Source organism: Lissotriton vulgaris, chromosome 2_1 (genome assembly GCF_964263255.1).
Source record: "Lissotriton vulgaris chromosome 2_1, aLisVul1.2, whole genome shotgun sequence".
Lineage (NCBI taxonomy): Eukaryota > Metazoa > Chordata > Amphibia > Caudata > Salamandridae > Lissotriton > Lissotriton vulgaris.
The window spans coordinates 1,469,755,381-1,469,775,275 of record NC_141687.1 but is presented as its reverse complement, the minus strand read 5'-3'; the positions used below and the strand labels follow the sequence as shown (position 1 = coordinate 1,469,775,275).

At 45.9% G+C, this 19,895-nt stretch overlaps 1 protein-coding gene across 1 annotated transcript in view; it reads left to right on the top strand.

The window, feature by feature from the left end:
- The window catches only part of CFAP221 (cilia and flagella associated protein 221), a 663,664-nt gene that overhangs the window by 578,656 nt on the left and 65,113 nt on the right, over positions 1-19,895 (top strand). The window contains exon 23 of the mRNA XM_086957336.1: positions 3,983-4,081. Coding sequence (XP_086813462.1) covers positions 3,983-4,081 — 99 coding nt within the window. The remainder of the gene's footprint in view (positions 1-3,982; positions 4,082-19,895) is intronic.

The window sequence follows — 19,895 nt, the reverse complement described above, 5'->3', positions numbered from 1 at the left end:
GGGGTTGGCAATAATGAACAGCTTTGACAGGATCTGTGGTAAGGCCAAGGAAATGCTTACTTTTACAAACAGTACTCATATCATTAAACCAGTGTGATGGTTTGGCACCAACTGTACCAGGGTCCACAATCCGCTACTGTCAACACTTAATGCAGGGCCAAGAGATCCGGAGCAGGTGAGCATTTGGACACCGATGTCTAAGATGGCTTTACCGGCCAGGAAAAAAAGCTATAAAAGAGGAAGCCTATCATAGTTTAATTTTGGCTAGTGGCTAGTGAGCGTAAGGAGAGTACTCTTTTCTGGCAAACAGAGAACCGTAATTCAAACTGAGAAATCACTTTATTTGAACTGTGTTTGCAGATCATAAAAGTTCAGGAATACATAATTCATCAGTGAACCGTAATTATTTAGAGTAATCTCACCAAACCGGTCTTGACACAGTGATGCCCTCGGAGGTCTCGGTTAGATATTTTTCCATATATATTCAGGCCCACCGTATTGGAAGGGTCTTGTTTTGATTGAGAGACCGATAATAACAGTCACATTCCCTACGTCTCCTTCCCAGCTTTTGTGTCACATAGAGATTTAACTGAATGACTTTATAGAGGCCGTTAGCAAATGCCCTGGAGTGAACATTTCTGGGCCAGATGGGATCCAGTGGATCTCTTCAGGGCAAACATACCCCTTAAGGCCCTTCTCCTGACAAATGTCCTCAAGGCCTCCCTAATCTAAGGCCCTCCCAAGGCCTGGTGTCATGCGACCGTTGTCCCCATTTGCAAAAAAGGTTCTAAAGGAAACACGCAATGCTTCCGCCCTATTTACCTTATAAATCGCAATGCTAAAGTCATGGGCAGGAGACTCTTAGAAAGTTGGCAGGCATTGGTGAGTGATAACAAGGTGCTTTCTTAGCTAAAGTTTGGTTTTCTCACTGGTCTTGGGACGATGGAGCAGTGTCTAGACTTGCATATTTTAATCAATTGCTACACAGTGGCCAAGGAAAGGAAGATTTATCTAGCCTTCATGGACTTGAGTTCAGCCTTTGAACTTGTCAATAGGTCAAAACATTTGGACAATCATGATAGACCTAGCGGTAGAGCTAAGTATTGTACATTTCTTGAGGTAGCTCCATCTAGAGGTAACTGCCAGTGTGAGATTTGATCCAGCTGGAGAAACAACTGAAGCCTGCCGAAGCCCTTAGGATTGACAGAGGTGTGCGCCAGGGTTGCGTTCTGTCCCCCTTTCTTTTCTAATTGTAAATTAATGGTCTGTAGAAATATTTGTTGGATCTTAATGTTGATTGCCCTAGAGTAAGCAACTGTAGCATACCTGCTTTGATATACTCTGACGATATGGTTTTATTGGGCAGAACTGCGATCGGCTTGCAGCATCTATATGACCAATTCTGTGCTTTTATGAGTGGTTTAGACTTGGCGGTTAACCAAGCAAAAACACACACAATAGTCTTTGGATCCTGGATAAGAAAAACAAGGTCTTCCATATAAATAACACTGAAATTATCAAGGTTTCTTCATATCCTCATTTAGGAATACTTTTCCCTGAATAAATGACGAGAGAAAAAGTTCCCTTGTCCAATGAGTGGCCTTATGTTTTGATTTTATCCAGTGGGTGGTTCACTTACTTAGTCTGCCCACAAGTAACGTTTTATTTTTTAAATGCTGCTAGCTTTGTAACCTTTACATTACAAGAAGAGAATTCTACAAATGTAGAGTTTGCTGAATATATTGCCTCAAAAACTCCCCTTTAATTGAATTCTTTCACATAAAAACATTGGTAGAAAATTATTCAGCAAGCACACTTTTGTAAAATTTTCAAAAAATTGCAACCGTTATGAAGTGCAAAGTTTGTAGATTTATATACCATACATATTTGGTTTAAGCCTATTTTTGAAAGTTACTCAATCATTTGAAAGCTTACATATCATTACACTTGAACAACGTACCTCTGGGGAAACTATTAGTTACTTCACTTTCAGATAAATCTACTTTGTTTTATATATTTTTTAAATGTCTTCATCTTCATATTTTCATCTGGTGTGTAAGAAATCAGACAGTATTAAAAACTCATGGAAGACTCAGTAAATTCTGTACATTTAGGTGCTACATTTATATAGTTTTTATCAACACATTAGATCGAGAAAATAGCACATGATAAAACACAAACTGCAGATTGATACGAGCAGGTGCCAGGCTTTCAGGAGCGACTGCTTCCGAAAAAAAACTGGTGGGGCAGCGTGGGGGTGGGGTGGCAAATAATACGAATACATTTTTAAAAACACTTACCTCACTCTGCTGCCCCTGCTACCAGCTGCCTCAGTGGAGAAGTATGAGGAAGTCCATAAGCCACTCCCACCCAATCCAGATGCTGCTCTCAGCATGAGAGCAGCTCCCGGATTGGTCTGAGCAGCCTGGTTAGGTGCCTTAGTAAGTGACTGTTAGCCTTTGCCATTTCTCCACCTGGCTGTACAATACAGCTGAGTTAGAGAAATCAAAGTGTGCATGACGGTTTTGCCAGCCTAAGATGGCCGACCAAACCATCATGATCACTTCCAGTGCTCAACAGCTCCTCCTCCCCCTGCTAGCTGTCACTCAGGATGTCCAGCCCGTCCTGCCCTTGACTCGGCAGCATCAGTTGTCGATAATAAAATGATTCTATTAGCGTTTTATTTTTATTTTGCAGTGAGTGGGGCGACGCTCCTCCGCCATTGCCGAAGAGTCGCCGCTGCAGGCTCTTCTCATGGAAATAATGTGAGAAGATCTTAAGAAAGAGATACAACAAGCTATGGTTAAAAGGCTAACTTAGCTAAATCCTCAGTTACCCGAACCGATAGGACTAATTCTCCACCGCCCTGAACAATCATTGCCAACTCCCAGCGACTGCTCTAATTAGCGCCAGCAACAAGCTCCCAGCACGGAGAAAATTCTCATGCCATTATCCCCACTACCTTGGCAACCGAAGGCTTTCGCATTGTAATGCAGGCATTAATTGTAAAATTGTCCTGATGATGATCCCAGTGTATTATGAGCCCTTAGGGATCGAAACGTCGACGCGCTATACAGTGTAACACATGATTTAATATGTATTCTTGAAATTGTTTACACTGTAGGTTGAATTTGTTGAAAATACTCACTGTAACTGCAAATCACCCTCTGGCTCAAAACCTGTCTCTTGCCTGAAAAACTTTCTTCTCTCTCCTATCTCTCTCGCTGTGATTGTTTTTTTCTAACTTTTTGGGATAGGTACAGGATTGTACCCCATCTCGCCGTTTATTTTGGCCCCCCCTTTGGGTCAACACGATCCTACATTATTCTTTAAATAAACTCACGCCCGGCTGGGCGCGGAAAAATATAGCACTGACTGTAGTCTATATTATTATTCTCTTGTCTTATTGTAAATCCTTAGGACCCCTGTTCTCTATAATAAAGTAACTAACCCATGGTCCGAAGGCCTCCTACTGGGTTCCCTTGTGTTCTAAAAACAACTTTAGAACGAGGCTATGTTTAAGTTAACAGTGAGGCTAAATTTACATTGTACAACACAGGATGGCAGTGTATTTAAAACTCTTGTAAATGTGCAATAATTCTAAGGCTTTAGTGTACTTTATGCAGATATGAAAACAAATTCACAGCTGTTAATAGGTACAGCTAGGTATGTGAAAAAGTACACCCTCACTATCAAGCAGAGTCAGTCCTCTGAGCAAGGCCACAGAAGAAGAAGAGGTCTGCTTTTCATATGAGTTTATGAATTTATTATTTTCAAACGCCTAGGGACATTTTTGCAGAAGTGCAATAGATAGTTTCAGAACTCTTGTTTTTTTTTTTTATTTCTGGTAGGTGCACATGATAAAGGCACAGTAAGTAAACATTAATGTAATGTTCTTAATTGGCGCTTGTTGGGTCTAGATCAGAAACTAAACGTTTCAGTATTTGAAAACATTTATTGATCTATGTTCTCCTCAATTCAGGGATGGACAAGATGAAACTTTGAAAGTATTCCTTACCCCCGAAATGCTGAAAGCTGAATTTACACTTCTTGACAATTTGCCAACTGAACAAAATCTGAGGTACGTGTACTCAATTTCACGTGTATCCTAATATTAATTATTAATATTAATTGTACTCTATAAAAAGTTTTATGATCCTTCATCGGTGCCTTAAAACAGGATTACAATGTGTGCTCAAATCGCGTGATTGCTCCCTCAAATTCGAGCAGGTGATGTGTGCAGTAAATTGCCTGAGCAATTATCAAACATGTACTGTTTGCACAACTCTGAATGGAGAATAACATGCTTTATATGTGTTATTTCCCACACCGAGATATCAAATTCAGAAAATATCTGCATCTTCAACCACACCTATTTTTTTCATTGTGATCAAGGTCTAAGAGTGTTCTCATAAATGGGATTGAGCTGTGAACAGTACATGCGAATTTTCCGCTCAGTTTGAAGAACTAACTGCTGATTTACATTATGACAATATATCTGATAGAGGCATCTAGCCGTAGATGCCTTAACTTTGCATTCTCCCCAGGCATCAGACTGGATCCGCAAATTTTTCAGCAGTACCTCAACGCACCGGGGGACTGCGCTGTATGACTCCGTCATGACGTCAACTCTGGTCATGACATCAGTGAAGTCATGGAAGTTTCCTCTGGCGCAGGACATCAGTTCCTTCTTTTCTGTGCTGCAACGCGGATCCGTAGAAATGGTTAATCAGCCTGTTTTTGGCCTACTTTGACAGTTTTTTGTTGTTGGCAACAGTGTGCCCTTTTTTCTCCATATCTTCAGGCTTTAAGCCTTGTGAGTCCTATAGGGCGCTAATGTCTGTTACAGACCGACATTTGGGCGAACACCAGACATCGAGGATTGCGGCTCCTGCCAAAAGCTGAAGTCTAAGGTGCTTAAAGAACACCATATGAAGTTGCTGGCAACCTGTATCTCACTATCTTCGGAGACTTCTCGGTCTTGGTGATCCCAGAAGTAGGTCCATTCGCGGGGTTGGTCTATAAGTTGGAGCTGGTCCCAGGACGTCATTATCCAGACACGTATCCTGCTAAGTATCGTTCTGCCTGATTAGTCTTGTGCCGTGTTTGTATTCTTGTCTCCTGTACCCCTGAGTAGTAATGTGCCTGAATAGTTTTTGCCGTGATTGTTTGCTTGTCTCCTGTACCCCTGAGTATTATTGTGCCGTGATTGTGCCCTGATTGTTTTTCCCGTAATTGTTCGCCTGCCCTCTGCCTCCACCGCCGACCCACCCCGCTCCCTGCTCCTGCTCCCCCGCGGCCCCACCCCCGCTCCCTCCAGGATCACCGCTCCCCCCCCTCTCGCCACCCCGCACCCACCTCCCAGCTGCTCCTCCCTCGCCCCTCCCCTCCCCACTCTCCACTTATGGCAGAGGGCATGCCTACGCGCAGCGTTGACGCACAGCGAGCGCGCCCATGGTGCGCTGAAGGCGCGCCAAAGGCAAGCCCGTCTGCGCCCATCCGCGCCTGGACCGCGCCCAGTGCCAGGACCCCTGGCCCCCACCGATGCAAGACGACTCAACAGACCTACGACGCCGCTGCCCTCAACGCACTTAATGCCGGCCGGAACCCCACCTGCTGCTCGGCCGCCCCGAAACGCATTCACGGACCCTTCACCTGCAGAACCTGCAAGTTCACCTGCCTCCGAACCTGCACCGCGCCCGCCAAGCCAAGCACCAGCAGCAACCTCAAGTGCATCCTGCTCAACACCCGCTCCGTCCACAGACACGCCGTGGAACTCTGGAACCTCCTCGACACAACATCCCCAGACATCGCCTTCCTCACGGAAACCTGGATGAACGTCTCCTCAGCCCCCGACATTGCCATCGCCATCCCGGACGGGTACAAGATCATCAGGAGGGACCGCGTCAACCAGACCGGAGGAGGCATCACCATCGTCCACAAAATACCATCCGCATCACAACCGACTCCAACGACACCTTCGCCGCCGCCGAGCACCTCCACTTCCAGATTCACACCGACCCAAAGACGACCCTCAGAGGCACCCTCATCTACAGACCCCTGGGACCACGCACACAATTCAGCGAAGACATCACAGACTTCATCAGCCCACACGCCCTCCCCTCCGCCGACTACATCCTCCTAGGGGACCTCAACTTCCACCTGGAGAACAACAAGGACCGCAACACCGCCGCCCTGATGGACAACCTCGCCAACCTCGGACTCAAGCAACTGGTCAACACCCCCACCCACTACGCCGGCCACACGCTTGATCCCGTCTTCTCATCCAGCAAGCACATCACCTTCAGCCACTTCACCGGACTCCACTGGACAGACCACAGCTGCGTCCACTTCAGCTTCCGAAAAACCACAACCCACCACCACCCGCAACAGGTTCCTCACAGGAGCTGGAGCAAGATCACCGCCGACCAGCTCACCACCTCCCTCAGTCAGAACCCACCTGCCAGCACAACGGACCCCAACGAAGCAGCCCGCAACTTCACGCACTGGCTGACCGCCTGCGCCGACGACCTCGCACCACTGAAGAACCCTCCCAGCAGACCCAGAAGCAAGAAGGCCCCCTGGTTCACCGACGAACTCAAGTACTCCAAGAAGACCTGCCGCACCCTAGAGAAAGCCTGGCTCCTCGACCAGACCACTGACAACATGACCGCCCTCAAACACGCCACCCGCAAGCACCACCAGCTCATCCGCACCACCAAGAAGAAATTACTGAAGGAGCGACTGGACAACAACGCCCACGACAGCAAGAAACTCTTCAGCATCGTTAAGGAGTTCTCCAACCCCAGCACCGGCAACAACAACATCACTCCTTCACAAGATCTCTGCGACTCTCTCGCCTTGTTCTTCCACTGCAAGATTGCCGACATCCACAACAGTTTCGGCGCACCATCCATGCACCCAACCGTCTAACCAACACACCCCACCGCCACCCTCTGCACCTGGACCACGGTGACCACCGAAGACACAGCCCGCACGATGAACACCATCCACTCCGGATCTCCAACTGCCCCCTGCCCCCACCACGTCTTCAACAAGGCCGACCCCACCATCGCACCCCAACTCTGGGACGTCATCAACACCTCCTTCAACAACGCCACCTTCCCGGAGAGCTGGAAGCATTCCGAGCTCAGCGCCCTACTGAAGAAACCAACAGCGGACCCCACCGACCTCAAAAACTACCGCCCCATCTCGCTCCTCCCTTTTCCTGCCAAAGTCATCGAGAAGATCGTCAACAGACAGCTTGCCGCCTTCCTCGAGACAAACGGATCCCTCGACCCCTCGCAGTCCGGTTTCAGAGCCAACCACAGCACCGAGACCGCCCTCATCGCAGCCACCGACGACATCCGAGCCCTGCTCGACAACGGGGAAACAGCGGCACTCATCCTCCTGGACCTCTCTGCAGCGTTCAACACTGTCTGCCACCGCACCCTAGTCCAACGCCTCAGCAACATCGGCATCCAAGAGAAGGCACTGGAGTGGATCATCTCGTTCCTCGCCGGAAGAACACAGAGAGTCTGCCTCCCCCCGTTTCGATCCGAGGCCACCGAAGTCATCTGCGGCATCCCGCAAGGATCATCACTCAACCCCACCCTCTTCAACGTCTACATGAGACCTCTTGCTGCCATCGCACCCCAACACAACCTCAACATCATCTCCTACGCCGACACCTAGCTGATCCTCTCCCTCAAAAGAGACCCCGACACCGCCAGAACCAGCCTACACGAAGGGATGAAAGACGTCGCCGAGTGGATGAAGAAGAGCTGCCTGAAACTGAACTCAGACAAGACGGAAGTCCTCATCCTGGGACCATCGCCCTCCGCCTGGGACGACTCCTGGTGGCCCCCAGCCCTGGGCACCGCTCCCAAGCCAACAGACCACGCACGCAACCTGGGCTTCATCCTGGACTCCTCCCTCTCGATAACCAGACAAGTCAACGCCGTCTCCTCATCATGCTTTCACACCCTTCGCATACTTCGCAAGATCTTCCGATGGATCCCGACCGAAACCAGGAAGACGGTCACCCAGGCCCTCGTCACCAGCCAACTGGACTACCTAAACACCCTCTACGCCGAAACCACAGCCAAGCTACAGAAAAGACTCCAACGCATCCAGAACGCCTCCGCCCGACTCATCCTGGACATCCCCCGACGCAGCCACATCTCCGGCCACCTGAAGGACCTGCACTGGCTCCCCATCAACAAGAGGATCACGTTCAGGCTCCTCACCCACGCACAAAAGTCTCTCCACGACCTGGGCCCCAAGTACCTCAACGACCACCTGACCTTCTACACGCTCACCCGCCAGCTACGGTCTACTAGCCTCGCCCTCGCCGACGTACCACGCATTTGAAGAGCCACCGCCGGAGGCAGATCCTTCTCCTACCTGGAGGCCAAAACATGGAACTCCCTCCCCATCCACCTTCGGCTGACCCAGGACCACCTCGCCTTCAGGTGACAACTCAAGACCTGGCTGTTCGAGCAGTAGCGGACCCCTTCCCCCAAGCGCCTTGAGACCCTTCCGGGTGAGTAGTGCGCTATACAAGTGTTATGATTGATTGATTGATTGATTGATTGAAAGGTAGGAAGAGGTTGAAGTTATAGCATCCCCCGATTTCACCATGTGGAGACACCATCTCCCACGGCTCCTCCCGCTCCTGCACAGCGTCTCCCTGTCTTTCCGGGAACCGGGGCGTCGATGGCCCAGATGAGGGCGTATTATAACTCTTTACACCTCATATTTGGGACACCATCTCCTTCTGGAGCACCTTCGGGCCCCAAGGAAGTAAGTGGGGCGCTGTCGGAGGATATGACCTCGGTGACGGTTAGGCCATCAGAGTCGTTGGGTCAGCGCCAATCTCTGTCAGCCTGCTCCGCTTTGGCACAGGTATACAGTCCTTCAGGATCTCCACCTACAGCACCTGTTTTCGATCAGCCGGCACAGACATCGGTGGAGCCGGTTGAAATAGTCTCTCCTTCTTCTACCAATGTCAAGGTGTCGCCTTCTCAGCATTGTATGGCGTTGAATGCGGAGTCAACAGTACAGACTGAGGGGAATGTGCTGTTGTTGGTTCCTTCTCAGGGGGAGACTTGTGAGAGTCACCTTATGTCAGCTGGGACAGGGCTTTTTCAGCCAGGTTCTGATAAGTTTGCATCTCAGATGGAGGAAAGCTGGATACCTGCTCTTGGAGAGGCCATTGGACTAGAATCTTCACCAGCTTTGGGCTAACTTTCTCCCCTTAGTCTCGCTATCGAGGTGAGATCCTCATCGCAGATATGCTGAGGAGAGAGGCTACAGTTTTGGAGTTGTCTCCACCTACGGTGCAGAGGTCTACCGACCCTCTGATTGAGGGCCTTTACCAAGGACAGACAGGGGAAGAGCCTGTTGTTCCATACAGTGAGGTCCTGTTTTGTTATTTAATTAGAAACTTGGGCCAAGCATGAGCCAGGGGTATTAGTGGATCGGGATATTGCTCGCAGACATTTACCTGCACCTGTGGACCCAGTTTGCCCCCATAGACATCCTTGCACTCATAGCCTTGTGGTTCAGGCTGTAACATCTTCACAAAATTTGGATTCTGTGCCAAAGACTCTAGTGAATAAGGATTCTAGGAGTCAGGATACAAGCAGCAAACACATGTTTGCTTCTGCCAACTTTGCCCTGAGATTCAGAGACACATCTTGTGTGCTGGGTCATTTTTCCTTCTCTTCCGGATAAACTCTGGTCTAAGATTGGTGGCTTAATAAAAGATGGTCAACAGGCAGCTAAGCTTTCAATGGTGTGTCATGGACAATACTGATTCTGTAGGATAAGCCATGGCATCTGCAGTGGTGCTACAGTGTCATGCTTGGTTGACAGCTTCAGGTTTCTCAGAGGCTGTAGTCGACTTTAGTCAGCATGCCATTTGAAGGTACCCATCTCTTTGGTGCTCAGACATATGCGGCAATAAGATACCTCCATGATAGGTGAAGGAATACTGAGTCGTAATTCCTTTAAGTTCAAGAAAGCATTTTATTTGATATAAAAAGGAAAACAAGATGTCAATACAAAATACAAAAAAAGTATAAAATATTGAAAACAGTGGTAGGCAATGCGAGCAATAAAGTTATAAATAATAATCAGAAGAAAATCCGGGCAATAAAGCTAAAGAAGGAAAAAAAAACCATTAGTTATATAGATATGGAAGTACATAGGAGGAGTATGAAAATGGTAAATAAAGAAAAGAAGGAATGTAATGAGCATTTAAGGGGGTTTAGGGACTTCTTCCTGCGAGGTCAGCGGGTGAAACAAGCCATTAGCACAAACATCAGTAAAGCGTGACAGGAAGCCATAAGTCCATACGTTTTGCAGCCATGTGAGCTGGGAAAACAAAAGCAGTATCTAGTCTGTGATTATGGCAAACGTTATACCACCACGCCTTAAAGGAGATGTTGGAAAAGTTCTTCCAATTGGCCGTGATCTGTTGAAATGCAGCAGCTAGCAATAAATCAATAATCTGAGGTTTTAGTTCAACATCTTCCCAACAAGAGGAAAGACTTCCTAGAAAAACGTTAGTATGAGAAAAAGGAATACAAGTATGAAAAATTACATTAATTTGAGCCCAAACCTGCAACCAAAAATCATGAACAGATTTACATAAGAACAACATATGAAACAAAGTCGCCTGTGGGGAGGAGCAAGACCAGCATGTATGAGGAGTGTTTGGAAAGCGCTTATGGAGGTCAAAGGGTGTAAAAAGAAGCCTGTTGTAGATGAAGAACAGGGACTGTGTTAAGGTTGCCGATCTCGAGGATTTGCGGATCTTAGTCCATAGCTTGTCCCATAAAGAAACTGGCCAGGATGTGGTGAAATCATGTTCCCAGCACTCCTCCACTTTAGATTTGGGCCTAACGGAGTCATTAGTATGAAGATATTTGTAAATGGAGGAAGCCTTGGAAGTAGTGCGTAAAAGGGAGTGGAGTGATGAGGTAGGGGTGGGAGAGATAGGATAGGAGTGCATCTGAGAAAGGCGAATGTAAGTTGTCAGTGCGACTTCCTTAAGTAAGAGGTAGTTACGGGTGAAGGAAGTAGGTAGACCATAGAGGGAGCGAAGAGTAGTGAAAGGTATGAAGGAAGATTGGGAGAAAAGTTGGGAAATCCATATCAGCCCTCTTCGGCGCCATGCCTTCTAAAAGAAGGGTTTGTTACGGATAAGGAGGGCGGTATTATGCCAAATGGTAGAGGAGAGAAAATCAGCAACAGTCGTAGGGGAGGTGGGAGAAGAAGATAAGAGCAATTTAGTAGTGAATTTGTGAATGGGAGTAGGAATGGAAGAGGGTTTACGTGAGAAAGAAAGATATTCAGCAAAAGGAAAAGGAGAGAGAAGGAGGCGCTCAAATTTAGCCCATAGAGGACAAGCAGAGCTGGGGTCTTGCAACCAGAAGGAAGCTTGTCGTAACAAAAACTCTTTATGGTAGGCAGGGAAATCTGGGAAATTGACCCCGCCTTCTGATTTGGGGCGAATCAGTCGAGCAAGGGACATTCTAGATTTTTTGTTATTCCAAAGAAAGGACATCAAAATGGAGTTAATCTTTTTGAAAAATTTAGAAGGAATGGACACTGGAATGTTAGAAATAGTATAGAGGACTATGGGGGACAACATCATTTTAATAGTGTCGAGACGACCCCACCAGGATAAGTAAAGAGGGTGCCACCTGGACGTTAAGTCCAACAATTTTTGAGTACATTTAGATAAACAAAGGGAAACAGTGTCTGAAATAGAAGGGGTAACATGCAGACCAAGATATTTAATATGTGAGGAGCTCCAGGTGAAATTAGAGGCATTAAAATCAGGTTTAAATGTGAACTTCGTCAAGGGTAGGATCTCACACTTATCATTATTAAGTTTGTAGCCAGATATTCGGGAATAATCTCTCACTTCAGCAAGGAAGGCAGGAATAGATTCACTGGGATTAGAGATAAAGAGTAGGATATCGTCTGCATAAGCGGCCAGCTTAACTTGGGAGTCTGATATTTGAAAGCCATGAATATCAGGATTTTGACGGAGTTTAGATAAAAAGGGTTCTAAAGCCAAATTAAAAAGAAAAGGAGATAAGGGACAACCTAGACGGACACCTCTCCCCAAATTAAAAAAGGAAGAAACTTGGCCATTAGCACAAACCGCTGCACGGGGATTAGAATATATAGTAAAGAAATCAAAGAAATAAATTTAGATACAAAACTAAACCATTCAAGGGTATGAAAAAGATAAGTCCATTCAACCCTATCAAATGCTTTGTCAGCATCTAGGGCAATCGCTGCAAGGGGATGGGGCAGGTGACGAGATTTGGATAAACATTAAATAAAAGTCTGGTGTTGTCAGTGATAAATCGACCCTTGACGAAACCTGATTGTTCTTCACCCAGAAGGTCTGGGAGAAGAAGGTCAAGACATGCTGCAAGAGATTTCGCAAATATTTTATAGTCAATATTGACCAAAGAGATTGGTCTATAATTTTTGCAATATTGAGCGTCTTTCCCTTCCTTAGGTTCTTTTTCTGACGCGCTCATTTGTCTGATACCTGAGGCGGCACCTAAAGTGAGAAATGTATCTATGAGGGAGTGTAGTTTTGGGATGAGAAGCTTCGAAAAATTAAGGAAGAATTCAACAGTAAAGCCATCTGGCCCAGGGGCTTTATCTTTTTTGAGATTTTGGAGTGCTGTAAGTAATTCTTGTTGAGAAATATCAAGCTCTAAGTGAGAGAGGTCAAGAGGGAAGTGGGCAGGTTTCTGTATGTTGGAGAAAAAGTGGTCTAGGGACTGAGAGGAGGGTTGGGTTTCGGAGGAGTAAAAGGTTTTGTAGAAAGCAGAGAATTCAGTGAGAATGTCTGTATCCTTATGTTTAAGAACAGAGTGTGTATCATAGATGGATTCAAAATTTAATTTGTTATGCTTGACTTTCAAATAATTAGCTAAAACCTTCCCAGCCTTATTTTTGCCTCCATAAAATTTTGCACTCGATTTCAATAAATATAGGGAAGCATCTTCTGTAGATTTCTTGTTAAATTTCATTTTGGCATTAATCAGGGCTGTTAAACTGTCTTACGAATGAGAGGTGAAATAAGAGTGCTGCAATTTCTTAATATCAAGGAGATCGGCCGTGAAGTTGCGGGCAGTTTTCCGTTTCTTTGCCACATAATCAATTATAAAATCTCTTGCCGCAGTTTTGAAAGCATCCCAAATGGTATGCTTGGGGATAGAAGGGGTATCATTGAACAAAAAATACTCATCCGAAAATTCAGTAAAGGAGGTAGTAAACTTGGGATCCAAGAGAAGGGTGTTATTGAAGCGCCAACGCTTGGGTCCAGCTGATTTAGGAAGGATGTCAAGTTGAACTGAAGTGAGGGCGTGATCTGAGAGTAGAATCGGGCCAATCTCGGCACGGACAAGAGTCTGGGCAATATTATGAGTAACAAAAATGTAATCAATCCGGGATTGGGAATGGTGGCATGGAGAATAAAAAGTAAATTCTCGCGCATCCGGATTACACAAGCGCCAGGCATCGGTGAGCTTATGTTGGGAAATAGCTTGGGAGAAAAGTTTATTGGGACTTATTTGGAACGTAATGGACTTTAGAGTGTCTATCAAGGAAGGGATCAAGGGGCTGATTGCAATCCCCATGCTAGGATGAAGTTATCATCAATAAATCTGGTGATATGATGGGAGAGTGTATGCCAAAAAGCGGTGTCACCACCAGTGGGGGCGTAAACATTAAGAAAGGAAATTGGAACACCCTTAAGAGACAGTTTAACATATGTCCAACGACCTTCAGCATCTGACTCCTGAGCAAGCAAAGAGTGGGATAAAGTTTTGTGACATAAAATAGCCACTCCATTGCGCTTACCATTGCCTTGGGAATAATAAACCTCACCCACCCATCCTTTGTTTAGTTTAACAGATTCTACATCAGACAAATGAGTTTCTTGCAAAAATGCAACATCAACATTTAAACGAGCAAGGTGAGACAAAATTCTCTGTCTTTTGATTTGGAAATTAATGCCCTTAACATTCCATGTAACTATTTTTAACGACATAATATAAAAGATAGATTGAGAGTAGCAAAAAAAAAGAAAGTCAAAAAAAGAGCCCAGAGGAGAGAACAAACAAGAGAGAGAAGAATGGTCTAGAGAAAAGAGGATAATGAATATGACATGAGATAAAAAAATAGAAAAGAGGAATTGCGAGCGAGGTAGCGAGATAGGTAGTGAAAGTGTAAGAAAAAATTAAGAAAGGTGATCTAAGAGAAAAGAGATCAAAGTCCAGAACATATGTAAAGCAATGAATAAAAGATCATAGGAAAAAAGAAGAGGGCGAAAGGAGAGAAATGAATTTAAGGAGAAAGAGAAAGTGTAGGTTAAAAAGATGATAGAATCATTCGAATAGGTAGACAAAGGAGAGAAATGCACGTGACAGATAAAAAGACAAAGAGAGAAAGAGCAAAAAGGTTGATGAAAGTAAGGAAAAGGAGACAGCTTTGAACAAAGTTGAAATTGGGAAAGAAGCAGGAATAGGGGAAAAAAGGGGAAGGCAAACATTCAAGGGAGGAAGGAGAACGTACTGGGAGTGGAACCAGGGGAGGACAATCAAGAAGGAGAACAAACGAGAAAACTGAGGGGGGTAGCGCCAACTGAAGGATGCAAGACATCCAGTGCGAGCGGACCATCAGGCCGGGAGGAACAGCACGCAATGAAATGTGGATTCTGTGAAAAAAAAAATCAAGAGACGAAACAACGAAAATATAGTACCAAACAAGGGTGAAAAACGTATGAACAGGTCATATAAATATGAGTGGAAAAAAAACAAGGGAATTCATATAAGGAGAAAGTTAGCATGACAAAGTCAACATGAACTGTGTGAACCAAATAAAGAGCAACAGCAACTCAGGAAAGTCATGGAGGGAAAGCAGATGAGGAGCTGGAAAGGTCCTTGTCAGATGTTTGACAAGAATTTAGGAAGCTCCGAAGGCAAACAGGATCATCGTAGGTCGTCGTCTTGTTGTTATGAGTGACTCTGAAGCGGCAAGAATGAAAAAGGCCATATCTGGCGCCAATGGAACGAAGTTCTGGCCTCATATCCAAGAAAGCTTTACGACGGTTGGCTGTAGCTCCAGCATAATCCTGCGCGAAGAACAGGGTGGATCCTGACCATGTGAGGCGAGGAGAAGCCCTGGCTGCTGAGAGGACTTTAAGAAGATCAGTATATTCCAGGAAATACATGATGACTACTCTTGGTCTTGAAGAGGCGGAAGCAGATGAAGAGATGCGACCAAGCCTATGTGCCCGTTGGATGTTAAGCACGGTACTTTCTGGTAAGTGAAGGAGCTTAGGAAGGAAGGATTTGAAGAAAGCAATGGGGTCACTCCCTTCACAATTCTCCGCCAGGCCGTAAATGCGTAGGTTGTTGCGTCGATTACGATTTTCAAGCTCCTCGACCTGCTTCTGGAGAGAGGAAATCTGCGGCTGCATATGCGTAACCTTGGAGGATGACTCCTGGAGAGAAGAAACACTGCGCTCCACCGTCGTACCTCTTGCATCCATCTATGACCAATTATCAGTTAAAACTTGTAACTTGGTATTGGTTTCCTCCATGAAGGGTCGAAGGGCGCGTATCTCCTCCAACAACAGCTCCATAGATACAGCTGAGGAGGAGCCCGACAGTGATGGAGGATCCTTTTTGAGGCGTTTCGTTGTAGCCTTCCCTGAGGGTTGAACAGGATGTTCCGCATTGGACTGCGACATGTGGACAACAGATGCCTGAGAGGCTTCCAAATGAGCCAGCGCAGAAAACACTTTTGAATTTTTAATGAAGATGCGTCGTGGAGTCTTAGAAGCACAACCTGTTGCACCCCTATCCATAAGATGAGTATCACCTCCAGAGACAAAAGCTAGCACTTGGAGCGCTCCATTCTTGTGAAAATCAACAAATGGACAGAAGGACAGCAGAGTCTGCAGGAGCACGCAGGAGGAAAGTTAAAATATCCAAAGAAAAACACTTCAGAGTGACATGAGAATAGCAAAAATTCACACAAGGTCGCAGAGAAATGTCCAGCTGGTCAAGCTATGAAGCCCTCATATAAGGATGCAAAGCACAAAGTGGCCGTTGAGATGAGGAATAGCAAATTGGCAAACAGCAGAAAAGGAAACATCCAATGGAAGAAAAAGAAAAGTCACAACAGCATAGTCATTGAAGGCATCCTGAGGGAAATGCGCACCAAAGAAAAGGCCCATGTGGTGTGAGGAACTGTAGGCATAAAGGTAATCCAGTAATCGGAGAGTGCAGCAGGAATAAATGAACTGTAGCGAAAAGCCTGCATGTGTTGCTGCCACAAGTGACACAGGTGAGGAGAGAGTGTCAGGTGAAGGTAAAATGGCCGCTAAAGTCGGAACAGCTGAGGGCGACACTCATAGGAAGCTGAGAAAACAGGTCTAGTGGCAGCAGCAGCCAAAATAATCAAATATTAGCTCACCATGAGCGTTCTGAGAGGCCAGAATCAGCGCAGGAGGCTGGCAAGACTGAGAAAGGCAGCGCGCTGGACGCGCGTCAGGAGTACAAAATGGCGGTCGCTGCCATCATGAAGCCGCGGCCGCCGAGTCCTGCGTGGGAAAAGTGGTGAAAACTGCCGTAAGAAGCCGGAAATCAGTCCCGTGATGCTCCCTCCACTCTCCGGTGATGCATTCTGCTCTATTAGAGCGCCGGTGGCAGACGAGAGCCGTTAATTCCCCCGGCCGGCACGGAGCGTTCACGTCGGAGCTGCCATCCACACCGGGCACCAAGCCACGCCCCCTGAGTCGTAATTCCTCATTCTCTGCTTATATGCTATTTGGCCTATACTGGTATTATATAGGCGATGCAAGCTCTTTATTTATCAGTTAAGACTTGTTAGGGCATGGTCATGTCCACTTTTGGTGCACCAGATGGTGTACCTGCGAGGAGCAGATGTTTTTGTTTCAATACCATCTTTATTGGGATAACTAATGGAACATTGTGCCCCTTTTTTCTTTTACCTCTGAGTAGAAGCTTTACGCTCAAGAGATTTATTGAAAGAGAAATGTCTAGCTGATCGGAAGCTTATCTGGTTGCATGCTTCTATGAAGCAGTTTGGTATGCTGAATTTGCATGGCTTCTGTCTTTCAGTATTTCTTATAGAGACGTATTGGTATGCCGGTTATGAGACCTTGTACATAGGGTGTATATCAGTTTTTGCATATTCTCTGATTTTCCTTGTCAGGATAAGCAGCGCAGTCCTTTTTTGCTATTTATGCGGAGTGCATGTTCATTGTGGGTACTTCACTTTATTGAAGCATTGTGCTGGTAAGCTCAAAGTCTATGTTTTGTATTCTTTTGAATACTCACACTCTTGGATTCCTCCTTTATTGGAGGGTATATGTAATTCCTGTGTTCAGATTTGGAACATCGTGGTTATATGAACTCTATGCTCAAAGTTATCTAAGAGGAAGCGTCTGAAAAGACTTTACCTTCAGTGTGTTTTTGGCCAAGTCTTACATAGTAGGAGAATTTTAGGCTTTCTTAAAAGCTCTTCTTCACTTTACATTCCTGCAATATTCTTAGCATTATTCTGTCTAGAGATTAGATGTTGCCTGTCTCCTTGGGGACATGTGTTCCTTATCTAGTATGCATCTGTTATTCTCTGAATATTTCAGCCCCTGCGAGATCATGGTAAGAGCATATGGTCTGCTGCTTCCTGGAGGAGCAAGTGTGATTGTGAGTGTTTGCTGCTGGTGAGGGTTCATTTTTATGTTTTGTTGTAGATAGCATCAACTTTTTAAGATACTTTTGTCAGACAGCATTATCTTTATTCAAATCGCCTACTATTGATGTTGCAATATTCTTTTCGGTGATATATCATATGGTGATGTGGGGATGGTTTTTCAGTTCTGCTTATCTTTTGTGTATACAGGGTATACATGAGTGTTTGCATATGTGTTACACATGCTTGGATATGGTTTGTGTGTATATATATATATATATATATATTACCTACTGGCAGTCGCCAGTAGGTATATATAGTTAGGATTTTTTCTCTATGGGACTTTTGAAAATTCTATGTCTAATAACTTTGGCGTTTGTGGACGGAATCGGCTGAAATTTTCAGGAAAATGGCACATTTTGTTTCTGAGCAGCCCCTGAAAATTTGGGGGGGTTTCGTCAAGGGGGGTCCGAGAAAAAAGGGGGGTCCCAAAACGCGTTTTTCCCATTCATTTTTCCATAGGGCGTTTGGCCTCACTTTTAGCTTGAACGGCTGAATGGATTTGCACGAAACTTGGCAAAATTGTAGGGACTGTTAGCCCGATGTGCCTTTGCTAGGTCTCAATATATGTGCTCCAGTGGATTTTGAGAAATTAACGTTTTAAAAAACAGATATATCTGTGACAGCGTCCCGGTTAGCGCCCCGGTTCGCGAACTTTTCGCGTAACGGAACTTTGCGAAGCGAAGCTGATTGGCTCTCCGGTGTCTGTCAACATTCTAAACAGTCCGGAACGGCCGCCATCTTGTCTCTCGGTAGGATCGAGAGACAAGAGGAGGAGAAAAACGAAGGGGGAATTTAATGAAAGGGGGCAAGGTAGACCCTTCTAGGAATGATGTTGGGGTTATTAAAGGGTCCCGTGGGGCAAATAAAAAAAATTTGATTTTTCGCGGGAGAAGCGCTTTCCGGTTCGCGAACCGGGTAGCGAACCGGGTCGCGAAACGGGAATTCGCCATTTTGTGTTTCGTTTTAATTAAATTACAAGATGGAGGAAAAACAATGTGAGAAATGGGTATAAGGGGGTACGGGAGACGTATCCTGACCCCCTATGTTTTCTGAGGGTGGCTGAGGATGCTCATATATGTTGATACATGTCTTCCAGCGGCTGCGCGTGAGCGTTTTTTTTTTTTTTTGCTGCGTGACGTCTGTTAACGTTCGATTCGAAGGAAATCAGGAAGTGTTGACCGCCATTTTGTCACTGCGAGTAAATATATTGTTAAAAATAATTGTTATAAATTAATCCGTATTGATAAACATTGTCTGCGCCATCTTACCTTTTTTCCAATGCCACACTTCTGTCGTGCACTGCAGCCATTTTAGATGCCTTGACCAGACCCACTCTCTGCACGCCGCCGATCTTCAGCATGGCTCCCCACCCTCGCAAGCATCTCCCCCACGCACTGGTCACCCCCGCTCTCTCTCTCATGCATGGGCCATAAACCTCCCCCCATCTGCGCTGCTCTTCCCTGAGAATCACACCCTGTGCCCGCCCGACACCTCCCTTTCACCCTATTCACTACCGCACCCTCTGACACTCCTCTTCCTCTGTGTCTGATTGTCCAGGCCGGTCCCAGGCTATCACCTAGCCCTGCGGATGTAGTTTATGGCCCCAACTGTAAAGAATAACCCCTCTTTAAAGGAGTTACAGTAGATCAAGGCCCCCACCCCATGAGATCCGTCACACCACACGCGTTCCTACTATCTGATAACGATCCTGTATTGTGATTGGGGAGGGGATTCTCACTGTGAGGGTGTGTGGGACGGAGCCTGAAGCGGAAGATTCCAGGGATGCCTTTTTGTACATCAAAGTCTTCACAATTATGTGTCACATTAAAAATATATAGCACTCCAACAAAGTAGTAGGATTATAACACTTTAATAACTTATAAATATATACAACGCTCCAACAAAGTAAACACGTAAAAAAAAATTTTTTTAAACAAAGCAACAATGGGCTGCTTTGGTCTGTCTTTTAGTCAGCAAAATCTGTCTGCCTGTGAGGTGGCGTCAGTAGCGGTCCGTTGTGCGAATAGGCCGAAGGCAGCACAACGCGCAGAGATCCGGACGGCACC